This window comes from Empidonax traillii, unplaced genomic scaffold, assembly GCF_003031625.1.
Source record: "Empidonax traillii isolate 1590-97213 ecotype Southwest subspecies unplaced genomic scaffold, ASM303162v1 scaffold4:size3804566, whole genome shotgun sequence".
Taxonomy (NCBI): domain Eukaryota; kingdom Metazoa; phylum Chordata; class Aves; order Passeriformes; family Tyrannidae; genus Empidonax; species Empidonax traillii.
The window spans coordinates 3,274,782-3,296,641 of record NW_020955197.1 but is presented as its reverse complement, the minus strand read 5'-3'; the positions used below and the strand labels follow the sequence as shown (position 1 = coordinate 3,296,641).

The window sequence follows — 21,860 nt, the reverse complement described above, 5'->3', positions numbered from 1 at the left end:
ATGTTAAGCCTTTAGAGAGTGTCCAAAGGAGAACAACGAAGATGGTGAAGGGCCCTGAGGGGAAGCCGTCTGAGGAGTGGCTGAGTCACTTGGTGTGTTCAGCCTGGAGAAGAGGAAACTGAGGTAGGCCCCATTGCAGCGTGAGGTGAAAAAGAGGAGAGGTCTCTTCTCTGTGGGGACCAGTGACAAGACCGGAGAGAATGGCCTGAAGTTGTGTCAGGGGAGGTGTAGATATTAGGCAGAGGTTCTTCATTCAGAGGTTAATTGGATGCTGGAATAAGCTCCCTAGGGCAGTGGTCACAGGACCAAGCTTGCCAGAGTTCAAGAAGCATTTGGCTGATACTCCCAGGCACATGGTGTGACTCTTGGGTATGGTGCGAGGCTAGGAGTTGATGATCGTTATGGGTCCCTTCCAACTCAGGATATTTTGTGATTCTGTGAAAGCTTAAGTAACTTGCATGAGATCATGTTCTTGGAATGGGTAGGAAAAAGCAAAGTTTTATTCTACATATAAAAATACCTGGGTTTATGCCCTATTCCTGCATTAGTTTACTGTGATCAGGCTCTTCTTTATCTTTTGGTAGAGATGTTTCCTGTAAACTTTTGTGGAAATTTTCTGGGGAAAAAAATACCCTGAAATATGAAAAATGCAGTATTTCTTAAATGTAGTATTAGTCAATTCTGTATGAATTTCCTTCAAAATTCAAAATCAGAAAGAAGTTTTTACATTTTAAGTTTGTAGAAAAGCTGTTTCATTCAATAAGGTGATTCTTGAGTTTTTCACTAACTAAATTGAACTATCTTGCCATGAACAAAGGAAAAAAATTTACTCAATATAATTTTTAGTATCTCTATCACAAAGTTAGTGATATAGTATCTTTATCACTGATTTAGTTATAGTATCTTTATCAAATCAGAGTTTTGCATATTTTATTTATGATGCTGTAGTTTGTGGGGGTATCTTTTCTCCCAATTGTTCTTGAAATGTTAGAGAACTGATAAGTAATACAGGCAAATGTGTGTTTGTTTGTGTTTGCCTAGATTTTTTAAAAATAAGGGATCCTTAAAAATGCAGATGATCACACGTGCATCTATTATCTTTTAGGTACTTTAGGTACTTTATTCTGTTCATCCTCATGCCTCCCATATATTTTGTGTTATCCACCTATTTCCTATGTGTTTTATGTCATAATAGTCTTGTGAGATTATCTTCTTGTAGTTTGCATTCTTGCTGTTGTTCAGACCAATGACCCATGATGCTCTGCCAGCCAATACCAAGAGGCAATAGATCACTGACTCAGAAATGTTCTACATTGCAATATGTTGAATGGTAGTTTTGCATGTTGAAATTACTTTGTCATTAATTTTTAAGTTTTTTAGCAGGATTTGAAAATAGTAAGAACATTCTAATTATATATTATCATAAAGGAAAAAAATAAATTTACTGACTAGTAGTTTAGAAAGGAAATTGTTCTCGCTTAGTGATACTGTCCTTTGGAAAACGACATTTCCAAGCTTTTTAACTTCTTCTTTTAAGTAGTTTCAGTAAGGACTTTTCTATGGAAGTGTTGAATTATTATAGAGTAGCAGATTCAGGCTTCCTACATCACCGAAGAGGAAATTTCAAATCCGTGCTGTGATTTATATCAGAGGAAAAGTCTATTTAATTGAAATTTACTACTATCCAGATGTCCTAAGTAATCTTATTCTTCCTTTTTTTTTTTTTTTTCCTAAAGAATTGATATTGCAGCAATTTTGATGTCCACTGAAGATATGCTCTGGTCAGTTTGTAGTTCTGTACAGGAGTTTCTGAATCCACATGAAGACAGAGATCTCAAGATCTATAAAATACATAGCCACTGCAATAGTCTGATCTCTGTGCTGGCTATTTTAACTTCACCACTGAAGAATGTATATGAGTGAGTATGAAATAAACATTCCATTTGAGAAAACGTTCTTGAGCTTACATGGATGGGTCTAGAGGGTGAACATTTTTGTTGAAATCAAATGAAATGCATAGTAGTGACGCCTATTTGTAATCTTTGACTATTTCTCAATCTTATCTTGAACTTACCTGTATGATCTTACCTAAAGCCTAATAATATCTGCTGGTATTTTATTAGCCTTGGATCAAACTCCTATGCTGTACACTTTTTTTTTCTGTTGATAACATATACCACAGTGAATGTCTGGATTGATTTCCTCTGTAACAGAAACAGTAGAACTTTTTAATAATTACTGTCCCAGATTTGCAATTTGCTTTTCAGTTAGCTTTTTTTTTTTTTTTTTTTTAAATTCAGTCTTGTCCATCTGAAAACATTTACTAATATGGTATCAAAGACTTTGGTAAGGTTTTCAAGGACTTAGTCATTCATCAGTTGGAAAAAAATCATCTTACTAGTTAAAATACATCTTCCTTCAGCTTCCAAGTAAATTAGAATGTTCTGCTTTCACCCCATAATATTTTTTATAAGTACTGAAATGTAAAGATAATTTACTGTGATGATCATCTGGTTACATTATCAGTATGCTTCAATAAATATTAATATAGTTTAAAAGAGAAAGAGTATAGAATTGCCATATTTATGAAATCATGTCTTCACAAGTCACAGCTATAAAGAAAAGGACACATTACTTGCACTGAAATTGAGTCTGAGTCTTTCATTGCTAAAATTGTGCTGTAAATTTGGTGTATGAGACAATACAAAGTGAGATCACAAGTTAAAAAAAACAAGGACAACAAAACTGCAAAGTAACAAAGCCACATCCAATTCTACTGTCTTATTATTCTAGGTAGGAATATTTTAGTTAGTACTTGGGTGGAGACCTGAATTTAAGCTTCTTCAGCTAAAAATTTTTTCTCATATATGGGCTCTTTTTAGTATTTGTGAGCTCTGAGGAACATGCAAAAGTAGGTAGTAACTGGATGTTTGATCTTATACTATGCAGGCATATGAAAAAATAACAATTAAAAAGGTGACTGATTAGGTGTAACTGTGGCAGTGGTAATGGAGGAGAAATGTACAATGGGGTAGCTGTAACTGCTTCTACTGTGAATTTTTACATTTCATCTTTCTTTTATGAAAGACAGAATGATGGTACAAACTAAATATGTAGTATAATTTGTTTCTTTTAGCAATTCCAGTCTCCTCCACTAAGCAAAGTTGTTTACAAATTTATCCATACCTGTAATGATAAAAATATTTTGCTAACTTGAGCAGTCACTGAGTTTCAGAATGAAGTGCCAATGAAGAGGCAGCCTGTCTTGCATTTTATGTAAAATGCTACAGATAAATGACTTGGTCATATAGCATTCATATTTAAGCATATGAATTTCGGTATCCTAACTTGCTGTAGCAACTCATTTAATTTACTACAAAATACTTTGCAAATCACAAGCAAAATCTGGCAGCTTTTTTTAGAAAGAATAGAATAAAATGGCATATTTTCTTATATAGTTACAAAAATAATATTAACACTGAAGAACATTGCTATATAGATGATGCATGTTTTTGTGTAAGTAAAAAAAGATTTTTTTGTGAACTTGTATTCACAACTTGTGTTTTCAAGATCTGTGAGTCTACATTATCAAAACAAGTCTTTTTATATTGTGTATTTCATTACAGCTGGTATTTGTCAGGTAACCTAACCCAGTGTCCAGAACACAAAGGAAAAAGAGATTTAACAAATCAGCTTCTTGAATTACTATATCCAATTGGAAGCACTGAATCAAATTTGCAAACACTGAATTTTCTGTTGAATATCTAGATCCATTGTTTACTGAGGTGTACATAGTTCATCACATTAAGAATCTGTCAATAACAAATTTAGAAGTTATGCCTGATTTTAAAGGAATACTTATCTTTCATCAGTTCTCTATTCAATTATAGTTGTATGATCACAGTTTATTGTTATTATGCTAGCTTGGCTTTATATATTTCAAAACTATGGTAAAATTAACAGGAATTCAAATAAAGCTTTTTCTTTTAACTATATAATGTTCTCTTTTGGTATTAAAAGTACCCTGCAGACACTAGATGTCAATTAATCTTTAGACTTCTCAGGAAAGTTTTGTGTAATCATAAAGGTGGCAATAACAGAACATTGTTTTTCAGGAGTTGTCTAATAATAGGACTGACTTATTTATAATTTAGTAGATTTGCTGTAGTAAATATTGCTTCCAGGGACCTAAAATTACTCAGATTTCTTTATTATGTTGTTGAGATGTAACAAAATAATTGTGCTGAAAAATTAATAATATTCTTAACCTCAAATAAGGTGATTCTGACATATGCTTTCTCATTCTTAATTTTGCGATCAAGTATGTGTTCAGCTATCACTTAGAGTTTCTTTTCTGTATGACAAGGTTACTTAGACCTGGTCCAAAATTCACCTGTGTATCTGGGGTTTTAATGCTCATTTTTCTGTGCTTTATCTTCCTCCAGCCTTCTATGGCCTTCCTGAAGTACCTTTAGTAAAATGGAAATGTTGGTTGGAAAGGACTGCTGGAGATCACCTAGTCCAGCCTCCTGCTTAAAGCAGAACATTCACTAAGAGCAGTCAGACATGACTGTGTTAGCTGCCCCATGTCAGCCTCCAGGAAGTGAAGTTTTACAGCCTCTCCATGAAGTGTGTTCCACAGCGGCACTGCATTACTGCAAAGTATTGCCTAATGTCTAGTGTAAATCTCCAAAGCTGCTGGCTATGAGTTGCTGTATTACATCAGCCCCCACTGAGAAAAGTTTGTCAGTGTTGTCTTTGTAATTATTCTTTGGCTATTTGTACATTGCCATTAGGTTAAGTGATCCTTTAGCCACTTCTTCACCAGAGTAAAGGAGCCCAGATCCCTTAAACATTTCTTAATGATGATTCAGTTTAGACTTTTCCAGTTTCCTCACATCCTCCTTGAGCTGTAGGCCCAACAGCTGCACAAAATATTCTAGGTGAGGCTTAATTGTTGCCAAGTAGATGAAGCAAATCAATATCTTGATTTTGCTTGTCATCCTCTTCCTAGTTCAGTCCAGTGAGTGGTTTGCATTTTTTTTTTAGTGACAATACACTGTCACTTTGTTTTTGACACCCTGCTGGCCATAAATCCCAGGCTTGGGTTTGTACTCAGATAAATCAGTTCCTAGCCTAAGTTATTCTGTTGCTGGAGTAAACAGCAACTTTACCTCAGTCAATTTTTTGTGTGTCTGTTGGTCCAGTCATCCATGGCTTGTCACTCTGTTAACTACTGTGTCCGCTTCCCTCAATTTAGTGTCACCTGTTTTAAACATGTGTTCTCTGTCCGCTTTTGTCCAGATTGCTGAGGACCTATTGAACAAAAGAAGTCTCCAGAATATGTTCCCCAAATCTACAAAGTATTGCTGTTTTCTTGCTGCTTACTCAAGCGTCTGAAAGAGGAGAATTTTCATACCACAGAATTTCCAGTCACCACAGTCTTATTACTGACAACCTTTATTTCAGTTAGTCAGTTCTAGTAGCTGAGGCTTTATGCAGTGGATCAAACAGTTTCAGTGCTGCCTGTGAGTTACATAAGAGAATCCAATGCTGTTCTTCATTCATTATTTTGTACAGAATTAAATTAATCAGGTCTCAAAGTAGAGACTGTCTTCTGCATTGGGTTAAGGGTTGCTCATTTTGGAGCAGATCTGTTCTTGTGATGTTTCCTGTATTCTTTAGTCTCTTGTACTGAGTAGGAGAACACAATCTTTCTGTTAAGGAAGAACATGAAGAGTAAAGTGGATGCAGTTTTTGTGATACTATGAATTATTATATCTTACTTTCTGAACAAGAAGTCAGGTAAATTGTTTGAATGCTTAGAGAAGAATTTAGAGAGTCTATTGGCAAAATTGATCTCTACTGGGTAAAAATATCTGCCATTCAATTTGAAAAACTGAAAATATTTCTCTTTAATATATGTTATAACTCATGAAATTGCTTTTTAGTCCTGTGTATTCCTTACACAGAGTTAAATCCTTCAAAGACTACCAAGAAATACTGTCAAGATGCATCTTGTGGGCATCTCAATTCTTCACACCTGTACTTAGGCTTACAGGATCAATTCTCACCTTGTTACACTCTACTGAAGAGTAAAACTACTGTAACTTGAAGTCTTGCGTGGTATTAAATGCTTTCACAGATGCTATCTGCTGCTTTGAGACTATAGGCAGCTGCATTAGGAGAACTTGAAGCAAAAATAAATTTCCTACTAGCTATTATTATTACTTCTGTCAGAAAAGTAATTGAATTAAACAGTCTGGCTCAGAGTTACATAGCCAACAGTGGACATTAAGACATGTTGGCATGAGAATTGCTGTATTATCATTAGACACTTGATTTTTTTTTAGTCGTATTTGAAATTATTCTAATATTTAAACAATCTTTAAAGCCTCAGATTATCTCCATCTCACTTAAAAAATTTCTGTAGAGATTTTGTTATAAGCCTCAGAATCCAAAAGTCTGTTGTGTGCTCCTTCTTAGGATACAGCTAATTCCAGAATTCTCCCAAATAGTTCCTACACAATCAGTTAACAAGATATGGTCTTTCTTTATCAGATTGCTACTCAAAATGTATTTATCATGCTTTCTTTTAGGATTTTTGCTCTATGCTTTGCTATATTCAGAAAAATATTTCAGTGGATGAGAATCAATAGGATTTCTTTTTTTTTTAACTTTCTCATAAAATTGAGATTACTGTCTTTTAAAAAATTATTTTTCCACTTTAAGTTCTACCTTTATCTATATTAGAATCTCAGCTTTATTTTTAATCCTCACATTTTCACAAATTCACAAAGAGCACTGTGCTAGTCCTTGTGCTCAAATATTGCTTATTTAAGATCATTTAGGTGTCTGTAGTAAATTCTTTCTGCTAATTTTTTGTAATTAGTAAAATTATTTCCAAATACATCACCCTATTTTTTGGAGAAGTTCAGAAACTTTTAGACATGCCTTTCTTGTTGAACAAGTGTAATTCTCTCTCTTCTTTGATCTAGGGTCTTTTAGGCAGACAGTAACCTAATAGACATGTAGCTGCAGTTCTAAATTACTTATATGGAGGTTTGGAAAAAAGCTAAAAAGTAACTTAAAGTAAGTAAATGACAAAACACAAGTGCTATTAATGCCATGGTGACAAAGCACCCTATAATAAAGGGAGATTCTAGCTTTTAGGTTAGGAGTTCTTGAAGGCTGTATTCCAAAGGATTTCCAGCCTATCACCTGTTTTAAGTGTTTAGATTCACTCTCACTGCTTCCATTTCATGGTGGTAGCTTTCTTTGGTCATATAAAAACGTTCTCTTGTCCTGAGAAAGTCCTCACATCTTTTCCTGAGGTTCTTCTCTCGGTACAATAGAAATAATGCTTACTTGAAAGGGGGAATTACATTGATTCATTTCGGAAAATAAAGGAAATATACAGTGGCATTTTTATACCTCCTTTATATAACTTAGAAAATCACAACCATGATACATAAAGAAAAAAACTTCAGAGAAGGAAAGTTATTAAGATGAAAAATTCATAGGCAAGTAAGATAAAAAGTAAGGTGCTTGGGAAGTGACAATTGTTTATAGTTAATGGAGGATGGACAAACTATATCCTCTCTGCTGGAATTGTATTCAGTGTAAACGAGAGTAAAAAGGGAATAAGCCAAGGTGCATCTCTTCCTGTGACACATTATTGCATCCTAGTGGTTGCTACAGAATTGTACCAAGACTATTAATTTATTGCTAAACAGTAATTAAAAGCAAATACTAAATTGTGGAATCCTGTTCTTACATATATTTATAATCCTATCATATAATGAATAAAAATGGTTAATTTTTAGTATCAGTGGATTGGACATGTCTTGATTTTTGCCACTCACATCCTTTGAGTAAGTGGAGTACTGAAGAAGTGACATCAAACTAGCTTATCTAGTTCCTCACCAGATTCATGTACTTGAAAGCAACCAGTATTCCGTTTCTCATAAGCTAGTGCAGTCTAAAGCTTCTCATACAAATTTTTGTCCAGTTTAATCTAAAGTCTATAGGTATTTGCATGTCAATTATTATCACTTCAAAAGATATTCTTTTTATCATTGTTATAAAAGTATTTATAATACAATGCATTTGTTTTGCAGAAAGAAAAGAGCAGTAGAAATGAATGACGAACAATTTGCTTATTGAATGCATTTTCAAATGTAATTTGAAAACATGCTATATAGGAATAAAAATATGAAGAAAACTTCTTTAACAATGCCAAGTTTCAAAGAATGGAAGTATATAAAATATAGAATGATACTTTTAACAGTACATAAATAGATTTGCAATTATGTGTATGCGTATGTATATTAGTACGATTTTATATTATGTATATTAGTACTATTTATCATTTAGTACTAGTGGTCCAAAGGGATTTTCAGTCTCTTGTGTAATTCAGAAATATCTGGTTTCTTTCAGGACATTACTGAATAGTTGTGGTGAAGATCTTCCTCAAGAGTTTCCAGAAGTCTTTTATCATCCATCACATTGGTTATTTTGCATACCATCATCCTGTTTTTTCTTACTGAAGTGAGTATCATAAGTTGATGGTTGTAAAGGCTTCACTGGATTGTCAGTATTAGTCAAATACTGTGACAACATTTTGAAAAGAGTGTATCTGAATAAATGCTTAACTAATATTCTGATTTTAAAAAGGCATAGAAGCATTTTTTAATTCATTACAGATTTCTCTAATCTTTTAGAGCCTGTAAGAAAGGTCACACTGAAAGCAGTGCACTGTGTTTTGCTAGTCTAGTCATTATGTTCGATATTTGAATTGTCTCCAAGGTTTTCTGGCTTTAATCAAAGGGTATATGGCTTTTGACAATAATGTAGTTCACCACAGTTGCTGTTTTGTAGGACTTATAATTAAAGGGGAGATAAAGAATGTATGTCTTTCTATGTACGACTAGTGGTTAAAAAAGTGATTTGATGTATACATGACTCCTTGAAAAATAATGCTGCTTGATCATAGTTAATTTTTTTTTGCGATTACTGAATGATTAAAGGCAAAAGCTTAATTTCTTTTTCTGTGTCACTGCATATCATGACAAGTTACATATGAGATATATGCTACCAGCTGTGCTGTCATTCCATTTCTAGTTTTGAAGCTGAAGCACTCCCACACCAGTGTAGATCCTCTGCTAACCCCTTCACCTCCTCTTCCTCCTCTTCAAAGTTATTTCCTGAGATTTTCACTCTCCATTTTCATGAAAAGCTGTTTTTGTGACTTCTTACTCCGTATTTTCTGAGAAGATATTTTTATATTTTGCAGAAATACATTATCATATGATTGGTGACCTATGGTGACTTATTTGTGACCTATGTGCTGTGGATTTATTATCTCTTACCTTGAACACACAGTGTCTTGTACCATGTACATAAAAATATTTTCCCTGTAATTTTGCTGCATACTACACAAAACTTGCTGATTTCTCTCCATAGCCTTCACTCTTAACTACATGTCATCAGTACTGTTATCTCCTTCCCAGGTGCCTCTGATACCTGCTGAACCAGAGGCAATATATGTTTTGACTACATCAAAGCCATGTGGTTGGCTAAGTAAGAGCCAAAGAGAGTTGAGTAACTGGTGAATTCAGAATGTGTCCTTTTCCCTGCTAGAAATAGTAATTTAAGTTCTTTAAAAGCTTGAAGCATCACATGACTTTACCTCTATCAAGCTTCAAGGAAATTTGTTGGTGACTTTTTAAGTTATGCGTGGTTGGAGAGAAAGGAGAAAGAAGGTGGATATAGGAAATGGAATGACTTGCATGATCCATTAGAAAGGGATCTACTCCATTTCTGGGAAAATTTATGCTTCATTAAGTATTCATTGTAGAAAAGACAATAAACTTTTTGATACCCTCATCCAAGGCCAGTATTCAAAATTTAAATTATACTGTGAATTATGAGTTTTGGAAGATAACTTCAAAAGTTAGTACCCTATGCAGTGTAAACATATGGGAAGGAAATGCTGGTACCATTTCAGTCTGATATAATTGTCTTTTCTGAGGTAGAATTAGGATAAATTTGCCTTGAATAAATATCAGAAAACTATTCCAGAGCTATGCAGTATGCGCTTTTTTCCCGTAGAGGACCGGCGATAAAATATACATCCACTTGATCACCAAATGGAAAAATGAGGAGTTCAAAAGAAAGCACATATCTGAGAAGATATAGCTGGTGTACCTGTGTGAGGACAGTCCATATATAGAGAGCCTTGTGTACTGTCCTGGTGATAATGAGTGAACTGTGTTGGTAAAATATTTAATATTTTCTTTTAACAACACACTTTTCAGCTGCTCAGAAAAAGGAACAGAACTCTGTATGTAATGAAGTTATTTGTGGGACACATTCTAAGGTGTTCTAGTTTTTTCATTGGTTTTACACTCTACATCAATGAAACTTTTATTTCTTGAAATAATTGTATTTTGAGCATTAACAAGACATGTTTAAGTATTTCAGTAAACTGTAGCCACCTAATCTTTAACTAAATACTCTAAAATCTGTCAGACATGTAGCTATTAAGTATTTACTCTTCCTAAGCTTGATAATTCAAAAGAAAGTTTCACTAGTTTCTGAAATTATTTTGTTTACTATATAACCTGATTTACTACATTATTTTTCATAACTGAAAATTACTACAGTCTGGTTTATTTTATCAATTTGACTCCAACATTTTGTCAAGGTTGTTACCATGAATTATGCCTTATAAAATCTTGCACTTTCCACTTGAGGTTTTCTTTCTTTCTGTGTTGGATACTAATCAGAATAATGTAGTTGGTTATCAAACTAAATAATTATATGATCATTTATATTACAGTTCCTTTAGCAGTAATGATGATTCTTTTAGTGGTAATTGTCATTCATCCTTTTTTCTTATTTGGGGTTTATAATCATACCATTTGCAAATCAAAGTTGGGGTTTTTTTCTATTAGTGTACAAAACTGAACATTTATATGTGTGATATTTATATGTACTTCACCTTTTGTCACTTTTTATGAGGCTAGTCTTATTTTCACTAGTACTGAGCTACGAGGATGGGAGAACATATGCCTCTCCATATGCACGTTACAGAACTTCTCAGTGCATTTGTTGGTGCTAGCTTCATGGCTGTAGGGAATGTCTGCTATATTTTATTTTTCCTCCAAGTGAATCACACCATTGTACACTTCAATTTGCAAGATGCTTAAAGAGCCAAGAACTGGTGTATATTACAACATGATAATTTCCCATCTGGTCAATGACAGACAAATTTTTATTCATTTCAAATACTCTAAAAATGTAATTTATTTCTATTGTAATTTGAAATAATATGCTTCATAAATCTAATTGACCAAACTTGTCCCTTATTTTGTAGTTTGAAGGCAATGATTGATCTTATTAGATTTGATAACATGACATTCAAGGGAGAAAAAAAATATTAAACTTGCCCATGTATTTTAACTGAATTAGTCAAGTGTTGAGTTTGCTGTCAGCCACAGCACTAACTCTAGTGAGAATATGGTAATTGTTGTAATTTTACCTTCAATTACTAACTGCTAATTAGTTCTTAACGTGCATTAGATTATATTGATATATAAATAATGTTGAACATACAGAAATTCAGATAATTGTATCAAGAATGCAAAGCCCTAAGGTTGACAGTTTGAATGCAACATATGTTTTCATATGGAAAAGTTATCTTGACTACAAGGTCTATCAGTATTAAAATGTATATGTGTATATATTTTTTGTTAGAATGACGTATGTGCTACTATGTAAATATAATTATCGAGCCAGTGCTACATTGTCAGTAATTATACATAAAGTACCAACTGAAAATCAGAAAAGCTGGACGTAAGTTTTCCTCACCTATCAGCTCAGGGGTATTTGCTGTACTGTTAAAATTGCAAAGGCTGGCATGTATAAAATCTTGCTTTACTAAAATTACTATTACAGTGAAGTTTTGACATAACAGTGTGATGTAGGGGTCCTGGTGGGAAATGGTGTTATGGAAGCTTGGTTTCCTTAGGTTACTTCAGGACTGCCCTGCAAGATATGTGTATTTCTGCTTTTTTGGTAATGGAAACATAAGAGACATGAGGGGGAACTATATTAGGGGAGAGTATCAGCTGACATTTTCATTTCCAGGTGTTGTAGGTTTGTACTGAGTATATTACATATGCAGTAACCTTGACAGAACAGCAGAGTGTTTGTGCAGTCATCTCTGTTTTTTTTCATGTGTGCATTCAAGCGGTGACACACTTGGCTGAGTCAGGTGGCTGTAGAAGTATACAACGTAATGGAGAGATTCCCCTCTATTAGAACAACCACATGAACGCATTTTAGTTCTGTCCCAATGTGTAAATGGCACATAAAGTGTTTGAGCAGAAGCATGTAAATCCTTCATTAGTCTGACAGGAAAGTATCAGGACTGAAGACCTCCTGATGAAAGTTTTTGCTGATGCTGAAGGTGTTGTGTGCATACTGGCAGATAATATTTATGCCTGCACAGTTAATACACTGGTCCAAATGTAGTTTTTACATTGGTGCATGTAAAATTTATGTGCATAAAAGCTTACATATGAGGTGCATAAAGTTTCAATGTTAGCAGCTATTGTTGTATAAACTTGTAGCAAAAATAAATAAATACAGTGGCTAAATATCAGTTGAAATCTATTTTAAAAACCTTCAGCTTAATTAAAAAATAAAATTGCAAGAAGAAAATATATTATCGAATTTTGAAAACTTCTTTTTAAAAATGTTTCAAGGAGAAGACAATACTAAATACAGTAGGTAATAAACATCTTGCAGGACAGATTTTTTTTAACACAACACCAATTTAGTGATTGGTGTTGTGTTGCTGGTCGAGTTCAGAGGAAGCCCTGGCATATTTTTATTTGGAAACCTCAAACATGGAAACCAAAACCAGAAAATAATCTGCAATCTCTTCAAAAGCTATTAAGTTTGTACTACACTTATTCACTTCTCCCTGCTGGCGAAGAAGTAACTCAACCAGTCTAATATTTTGTGTGGATTTTTCAGGACATATAAGAATTGGTCAACCGAATCTGGAATTCTGCAATCCTTTTGAGCATTTTCTCTGTTTTTTAGTTAAGAGCTTCATATACTTCATTAAGATAGTTTCTTATTAAACAATTAATGAACTAAAAAGTAATAGCCTTAAATTTATTCAAGCATAGAAAAAAAATCTCCTTTTTACTTACTTAGTAGAATAAGACAAACATAGTTCCATGAGACAGATAGGAGAAGTGGCTTTGTATCAGTTATAACTTTGGCAGACTACCAAATGTTAATTTGCTTTTAGCTAGTTGAGATTAAATGTAATTCCTTCCCTGAGCTGCCTTAAAGTAAGCAAGCATGAAAGCATTTTCAGAGTAATCTGGGAGGAACTGACATTTAAGGGAGTTAGCATTATATCTGCAATTTAAGGTTATTAATTTCATAGATAAATTAACTACATTATTCTTTATCTTGCATTTTGAAAGGATTCCATCAGCCAGAGAAATGGCCGCCCAGGGTCAGCTGAAACTGCTTTTATCCCAGCCGTATTGTAATTTGAACTTGCTTTTGGAAACATTGCTACATCATGATTGCCTCTTAGTGAAAATTTTGCTGAGAAGCTCAAGTAAGTATTTATACTGTCAATCCATACAAGAATATCAGTGAAAAACACAAATTTGTTTTTAAGTACTTAAGTGCTGAAGGAAAGCTGTCAACTATTCTGGAAGGGTTTAGGTAGCCTTATTAATATCAATAGTACTTCTTGAATGGGTTAAAAGATAGGAAAAGTAATTTTTTTAAAATGAGAATGTTTTGTGTTCAATCTGTGTATTAATAGCTCCAAAGCAGACTACAGTTTGATAAAATAAGCTGCTATCATAAATGCAGAGGAGTCAAAATGAGTTTGAGCTTAGCAGAGCTATGATACCACAACTAATTTACGCAGATTTTTAAAAGTATGGATTAGTAGTCTAAAAATCACTTTCAAAACTCTATTTTGATAGTGAAAAGCTTCTTAGATATTTTGTTAAAATTATTACATTTTTGTCATTGTAGGCGTTTTAGAAGTGCACTTACCTGCTTCCTCTTGTTAATCCGTTAATGCCATTTTGAAAGTAGAACAAATAAAAGAATGGTTCTACAAGTTTTTTCTGTATTCTGTTGGTGTTGTGTTTGAAGCAACAAACTTTATCACATCTTTCCTTTAATATCTTTCAGATATTGTTGAAAAGCTAATGGTATAATCACCTGTTAGACATCATTTTGCAGGAATAGTGAATGAGAATCTTGGTTTCTGTATTTCTTGGCAAAGGAATTCTTCCTGCTTGTAAAAAATCCTATTGTATCTATATACTATTAGATACAATGTAATTTAGTTCTGTTATTTTAAACTCATCTAATATTTGTCAGGGGTACAACATAGCTTTCACTGCTGTCATGCATCTTACTGAGAGCTGCAGTGCATACATTTGCCTACTCAAACACCTATCTGTTTTTACAAAGACTGGCAAATGTTTGATCAGGGTCATATTCTTACCCTAATGCTAACCATTATTGAATTTTACTATCCGTTTAAATTATTACAGGTAATAAGTGGCATAATGTATTAAGCTATTGACTGACCAGCCTCTTAAGCTTTAGGGAAATCTGTTAGTTTGAATTACAAAATGTGCTATTTACACAGGCTTTATTAATATAACTACAATATTGATATGAATAAACTTTCATTTAGATCAAGCTGATATCTGTGATGATCCATATCTTCTAAATTAATTTCAACAGGGTTAATTGTCTAATTACAAAATGTTGGTATTCTTTATTCCTTCTCTTATACAGCTAAGTATACCATAGTTTTTCAGTGATTTGTTCTAGTGATAACAAAACTGCCTGGTATTTAACTACATAAGAATTTTTTAATAGGATAAGCCTTCTGACATTTTTAATGCTCAGAAACCAGTCCAGAAGGCAAAAATTCTCTATAAAGAGGTGCTTATTTGTAGATGGTTTAAAGTATTGTTATTTTTTTTTCTGTATTTTACTAATACTTCGGGATACTCAAAGCAGAAGTCTTTCAAACACATTTAATTTAGTTGCAGTCCCATTGTTCTCATGGTTGTACTATGGTGAGGTTCAAAAATAATGTATATTCCCCATCATAGTAGAGAGTATTGTTGGGATTGGCGACGTTTTTTCAGTAGAAAGAGTATTTTGGGAGAATGCATGTGTCTTGTTTTATAGACAATGTGTGCCAGGAGGTGGGACCTCCAATGGAATAGAAACTACTTCCTCCAAATTATGAGAATTAAAAATTATGAGATGTTTGAGTAAAGTGTAGAAATGAATAATGGTTTTTATTAAAAATGGAGAACAAAACACAATAACCACCGGGGTGCAGGGAGAAAATGGTCTGTCTCTTCACCCCCTTCTCTGAAGAGACTGGAGACCACCTGGCTGCATGGCTTTCCCCCAGGCAAACAAAGGGAGTATGGGGACTTCTGCGGAGGGCTTTTTCCCCTGCTGATTCCACACGACTAAAATAAAACAAAACCTGGGTAGTTATTTTGTTCCTGCTGGTTGTGTGAATTTGGCTTCCATGGGGAGCTGTGTCCCACGCAGGGCTCCCCTCCAAGCGCCAGCACTTGTGGTGCGGGGGTGGTGGCGGTGTGAGCTGTCAAGCTGATGCAGCTGCTGCAGGGGTTGTCACCCCTGGGGCTGGCGGTGAGCACAGCACAGATGGCGGGTCCAGGCAGTGCCACGAAGAAGCCAGGTGGCAGAGGTCGAAGGGCAGCAGTGGCGCTTGTCGGAGTAGCAGGGGTCAAAAAGCAGCTGAGCAGTTGGTCCAAAAGGCATCTGCGGTGGGGCGGTGGGCAGAAGCAGTGGCCGCACTGGTGGTCGGAAGGCGGCAGCTGTGCTGGCGGAGAAGCATTGCCGGTGCTGGGGTGCCTTGGCTCATGGGCCAGCAATGAAGGTGTGGGGGCAGCAACCCCAGGTGCCGTGGGTCAGGAGGCCAGCAGTGAAAGCACAGAGGGGCTCCAGGGGCTGTGGGTTGGGTGGCCAGCAGGCAGCGAAAACGCAGTCAGGGACCTCCTGGGTTCTGTCCCAGAAGCGAGAGAGAGCAAACCGAAACTACTTTTGCTTTTATTCCCTCCCGCCCCCGCCCCGTTCCCACGGTATCTTTGTTCCAGGGATCCCACATCAGTTCCTGCAGTACTTTGACTTCAAGGATCCCATCTACCCCACTGCCCACCCCTCCCCAAACTGCATGGTGACATGGAAAAATTCAATAAGATAATGTAAACCCCAACAGTATATATGCATGATGAAGTGTTGCTAAATATTTTCAGAAGTTTATTATATTTGCTGAAGCCATTGAAACTCCATGAATGTAACTATGTGCTATCTGGATAGAAAGGTGACAAATTTTGACTTTTGTAATTTTTTTTTGCAATATGATATCTGAAATGTACATAAAAAGTAAAATATGAAAATAAGAAGTTACTGCATCAAACATACTAAGGCAATAAATCAGGTTATGCCAAACCAAACTGCTTACTTGTCTCCACTGAGTATGTCCACTGAGTCTAAAGGCAACTTTGAAAAAAATTAGATTTGCATATTTGACCTCTATAACTTAGGGTACAAGTCTAAATAACCCAGATGGGTTGAAGTACAGTTAATTACAGTCATGTAAACCTAGAGTTGTTTTCTGTAGGCCAAACGTTCAGAAAATTTCTTTTTAAGGCATGTTTTTGAGTGAGTGAAGGGTTTAAGGTCTTTGCTGTGGCTCTGTGGGGAGAAACAGAGTTGTTATTTCCAGGTACTGGGAGGTATTCTTGGCATGATGAAGCAAAAAGGAGTAGCTTTGTTGAATTATGTTGGCCCAACACAGGATTATTACCAGAGGGGACCTCATCAGTCAGCAGATACCTGGCCACATATGAATAGAAGAAATCGCTGAGCAATCGTCAAGGCCTTCAGTCAGTCCTTGGACCTCATACATACTTTTGTTTAAGATGAGATGGTAGTCTCAAGGATGTGATGAACAACAGTAAATGTGATGCGCATTCCTTTTTAGTTTTATAAATAACCCTATTCATTACCATGAATACATGAGACTCCAGTTGTTACAAAGATTTAATTTCACTTTCTACACACAACTTTAAAATGAATACTGGCATATGGAGATAAACAGGAAGAAAACTGCTTTCACAACAGGACCAGACCACTGGCAGTTGCATATAATGTTTTTGTCTTGCACAATACATATTTGTGAGACTAACAGAAGAGGGTATTGTTTAGTCTATACATTAATGACATTCTGGTCCCACTAAAACTTTGAAATGAGAACTGATAGTAATGTTTGCAAGTATTCTGTGGCAAGTTTAAAGTTGCAAGTCTGAAGTTGAACCCAAAGAAATGTGAATTGCTTCAAAAAGAGATCATTTACCTTGCACACATAAACAAATTGAGGAAGAGAGGATTTCCACTGAGAAACTAATGTTGTGTGTTATACTATCAGCCACTAAAAATAAAGAGTTTTCTGAGACTGTGCTTTTATTAACCAGTTTCTGAAAAGAGAAATTACTTGAAAATGTGAAAGATTTTTTTTCCCCACTCTAATTCTTTACCCTCTGTGGAACAGTTCTCTAACTGCCATGATGTGCCTTCTTAAGGTAAATTGTAAGTACTAATAAAATTTTAATCAAATTTAATTAATTAGATTTTAGACACTTATGGGTAAATAGCATTGTTTTTTTGTAAGTTACTCTAAAAGAATAGTGAAAGGTGGTAACTTTACCAGTTGACCTCACTTAGAAATCAAACTGAACTATTAGTGACAGTAGTGAGTTATTACAAAAGAAAATGTATATGCCTTGCATAAATCAGAGACTCCATTAAAATTCTGGCATTGGTTAAATCTGTAACAATTTGACACTTTTATTTCAAGTACTTGTAGGTCATTAGTTTTGTACTTTCTTCTAATGACTTACTGGATTTAATAATCTTGAGTCATGGTTTATCAGGCAAGTGAAAAAACTGGCAACTGCGCTAGTCCTGTGGTTCAACCACACACTATTTTGGGGAAATATAGTCTTGCAGATTTTTCACAAAACTTAAGTGTTAATCCACAATCCTGTCCTCATTAGAAGAGCAGAAGTAAATCTCTTACAGGAATTTATACGCTTGTAGAGAGAGAGGTCTCTCCTCTAGCTATTTGGGGTTTATCCAGTGAGAGACTTGTGAGTTCATCTGAAAGCTTTCTTAGCCTCTTCATGATAGCAATCTGTGTCCCAGTAGCCTAACAAATGATTAGAAGATCACTTTAAATGTGGCATCTCCTCAAAGCATCCATCTGACCAGTAATCTTATTGGATTCTGTACCTCCGTAACCAATGAAGTGTTTACTGAAGTGTTGTACTTCTAGCTGGAAGATAGGTAAAAAAAGGAACCTTAATCAGATATCCTGCTATGTTTGATGACTTTCCAGTGATAAGCTAAAGAAAACAGTAAACAGATTTTATAGAGTTTCTGAAAATTTGAATAGGAATTATTGTTTGGACTGTAGGAGAGCCCTGCTGCAAATCACATACCTTTTCTTGACAAAGTAGTAGCAGGTAAGTGCTGGATGAGTGATAATGTCAGCAAGTTACTGGGAGGTATTTCTAACACTAAGAAAGAAATATGGAGAAATAGCACTTGTAAATCCACCTTTCTGAAGATAGGTTTTTAAAATACATGGTAGTATCCCAAGAGGTTTAGTCCATTATTTTGTCATAAGAAGAGTGGTTCACTGTGAAAGGTATAGCTGTTACACAATAGATATATTTCTTACGAAGTATTTTAGTAAATTTTGATATTGTCTGTGCATATGGAACATTATGCTATATGGAAATAACAAAGAACAGATTTAGCAGTTATCTAGAAAAATATATACCACATGTATGTATGGATGTTAAGTCCTGATAAAATGATAAAGAAGCATCTCCTTTGAGCTACCTAAAGGAGCTCTAGATTCCCTTCACAGACTAGCTTTTGCTATACAAATGTAGTCATTGAAAAAAAGATAAATGTCATCAGTGGGCAGTAAGTATGATGCCTATCATATAAATTCTGTTCTTATGTGATAATTAACAAGGAGGATGCTTTGGAGTTCAAATGAAGATGAATATTTAATGTTATGACAGGTGAGCTAATAAATGTAAAAGAAAAAAATCTAAGGCAAGAGAATATATATTTCTATATATCTTTCTCTAGACTCCTTATTCATAATATTTAACCAGCTATACTGATCAGCTAGCTGAAGTCTTCAACTGACATTATCCTTTAAGATCCTTTCTAACCCAAGGGATTCTATGATTCTGTGATTCTATGATCCATGTCTGCTTATCAGTCAGAAAACTCATTTTAACCTTAGCTTTCAAGGGTCAGCTATTCTTACAAGGGCAGCCTTTACTTCAGTGTGAAACAGGAAAAAGCTGATGAATGCTTGCATTATGTTTAGCCACAGTATAGTTTACCAGTGGATTAATGAAGATGTTTGCTTAAAAGCATAAGACTTGTATTACACAGTAGTTATTCAAGACGTACGTATAACACCCCCTACAGAATTCTTTTATACTCATTTCCCTTTATCTAAATCTATTGGTAGCACTAAGATGATTAGAAAACTTATTAATAAGTTGTGACTCAAACTTTCTGTATGGCATGGTCATAGAACAAATTTAGGCTTAATTTGAAGTCATAAGCCCCTTTAAACACAGCAATTTCCCATCATGTTCTGCAAAAACAGTTTACATAATATTTAAAATCTCAGCTAGCCCTCCTCCCTAGAATTCAGTTAAATTAATTTTAAAAATAAATACTGATGGTAATATAATTGCAGTTCAATTCAAATTTCATCTCACAGTTTGAATACATCTGGGTTTTCTTTTTTGAACAACTTTTTCTGCTTTGTTGGTTATTTCTTTGTCATATTCATATTGGAAGACATATCCCTGGTGTCTTGGTTTAATGACAATCTATTCAGGAGGTTAGACCTCTAGTGAAATGAGTCCTCCTTTTTTTTTCTTTTTTTTTTATTTCCCCCCTCGCAGTATAGAGAAGGTAAAACTTAGGAGGAGTCTGAACGAAGAAGGGAAAATTACAAGGGAAAGAAAATAAAAAGGGAAAGAAACAAACAAAACAAACAAACAAATAAAATAATAGAAAATATTATATAGCTATCTGCCTTCCCCCTAGGTTAAAACAAAACCTGAATGGATATTTTGCCCAAAGAAGGCCCTGGGCTGCTGAGGCGGCGGCGTGGGCCATGGTGTAGCAAACCACGTGTGTGTCAGTGGTGGGGCTGGGGCTGATCCAGCATCGTGCTGTGGCCCGCTAGGGCTGGGCAAGCTTGGGCAACAGGGCGACAGCGCTTTTTGTGGGCAAGACAGCGAAACAGCTGCAGCTGAGACAGGAGGGGAGATAGCTTCTGAGGCGGCAGCAAGTTTGTATGGGGCTGGGCACACTGGGACAGCTCGGCTGGGGCCACCGTGTCCCAGGTCTGATGAAAAACCTGCTCTGACCTGAGGCAAAAAGCAGCCACAGCAGAGGCAGGGTGGCCCTCAGGAAAGACTCTGAGTCCGCTGTGCTCCAGTGGGCAAAAATGAGGTACAAAGAGAAGGCAATTTTGGTCTCTGCACCCCTTTTCATAGAATCATAGAATTAACTAGGTTGGAAGAGACCTCCGAGATCATCAAGTCCAACCTTTGATCCAACCCCACTGTGATTATTAGATCATGGCACTCATCCAGCCTCATCTTAAAAACATCCAGGGATGGTGAATCCACCACCTCTCTGGGCAGCCCATTCCAATGCCTGATCACTCCCTCTGTAAGGAACTTCTTTGTAATATCCAACCTAAACCTCCCCTGGCAGAGCTTAAGCCCGTTCCCTCTTGTCCTACTGCTGCTTGCCTGGGAGAAGAGACCAACCCCCACCTGGTTACAACTTCCTTTCAGGGAGTTGTAGAGAGTGATGAGGTCACCCCTGAGCCTCCTCTTCTCCAGACTAAACAACCCCAGCTCCCTCAGCCTCTCCTCATAGGACTTGTGCTCAAGTCCCTTCACCAGCCTCGTTGCTCTTCTCTGAACCTGCTTCAGCACCTCAATATCCTTCCTGAACTGAGGGGCCCAGAGCTGAACACAGCACTCCAGGTGTGGCCTCACCAGTGCTGAGTACAGGGGAAGGATCACTTCCCTGCTCCTGCTGGTCACACTGTTCCTGATCCAGGCCAGGATGCCATTGGCCTTCTTGGCCACCTGGGCACACTGCTGGCTCATGTTCAGCTTCTTGTCAATCCAAACTCCCAGATCCCTTTCCACTTGGCTGCTCTCCAGCGACTCTGTGCCCAGCCTGTAGCACTGCAGGGGGTAGTTGTGGCCAAAGTGCAGGACCCGGCACTTGGCCTTGTTGAACCTCATCCTGTTGGAATCAGCCCAACCCTCCAGTCTATCCAGATCCCTCTGCAGAGCCCTCCTGACTTCCAGCAGGTCAACACTCCCTCCCAACTTGGTGTCATCTGCAAATTTGCTGATGATGGACTCAATCCCCTCATCTAAATCATCGATAAAGATGTTAAACAGGACTGGGCCCAGCACTGATCCCTGGGGAACACCACTGGTGACCGGCTGCCAGCTGGATGCAGCCCCATTCACCAGCACTCTCTGGGCCCGGCCCTCCAGCCAGTTCCTGACCCAGCACAGAGTGCCCCTGTCCAAGCCATGGGCTGCAGCTTTTCCAGGAGTATATTATGGGAGACAGTGTCAAAGGCTTTGCTGAAGTCCAGATAGACA

At 36.2% G+C, this 21,860-nt stretch overlaps 1 protein-coding gene across 6 annotated transcripts in view; it reads left to right on the top strand.

Moving 5' to 3' along the window:
* Nucleotides 1-21,860, top strand: part of KIAA0825 (KIAA0825 ortholog) — a 238,079-nt gene that overhangs the window by 95,069 nt on the left and 121,150 nt on the right. For all 6 annotated transcript variants that reach the window (XM_027878183.1, XM_027878158.1, XM_027878149.1 and 3 more), the window contains 3 exons: nt 1,737-1,919; nt 8,440-8,550; nt 13,512-13,651. In XM_027878183.1, the coding sequence (XP_027733984.1) occupies nt 1,737-1,919; nt 8,440-8,550; nt 13,512-13,651 (434 nt within the window). The remainder of the gene's footprint in view (nt 1-1,736; nt 1,920-8,439; nt 8,551-13,511; nt 13,652-21,860) is intronic.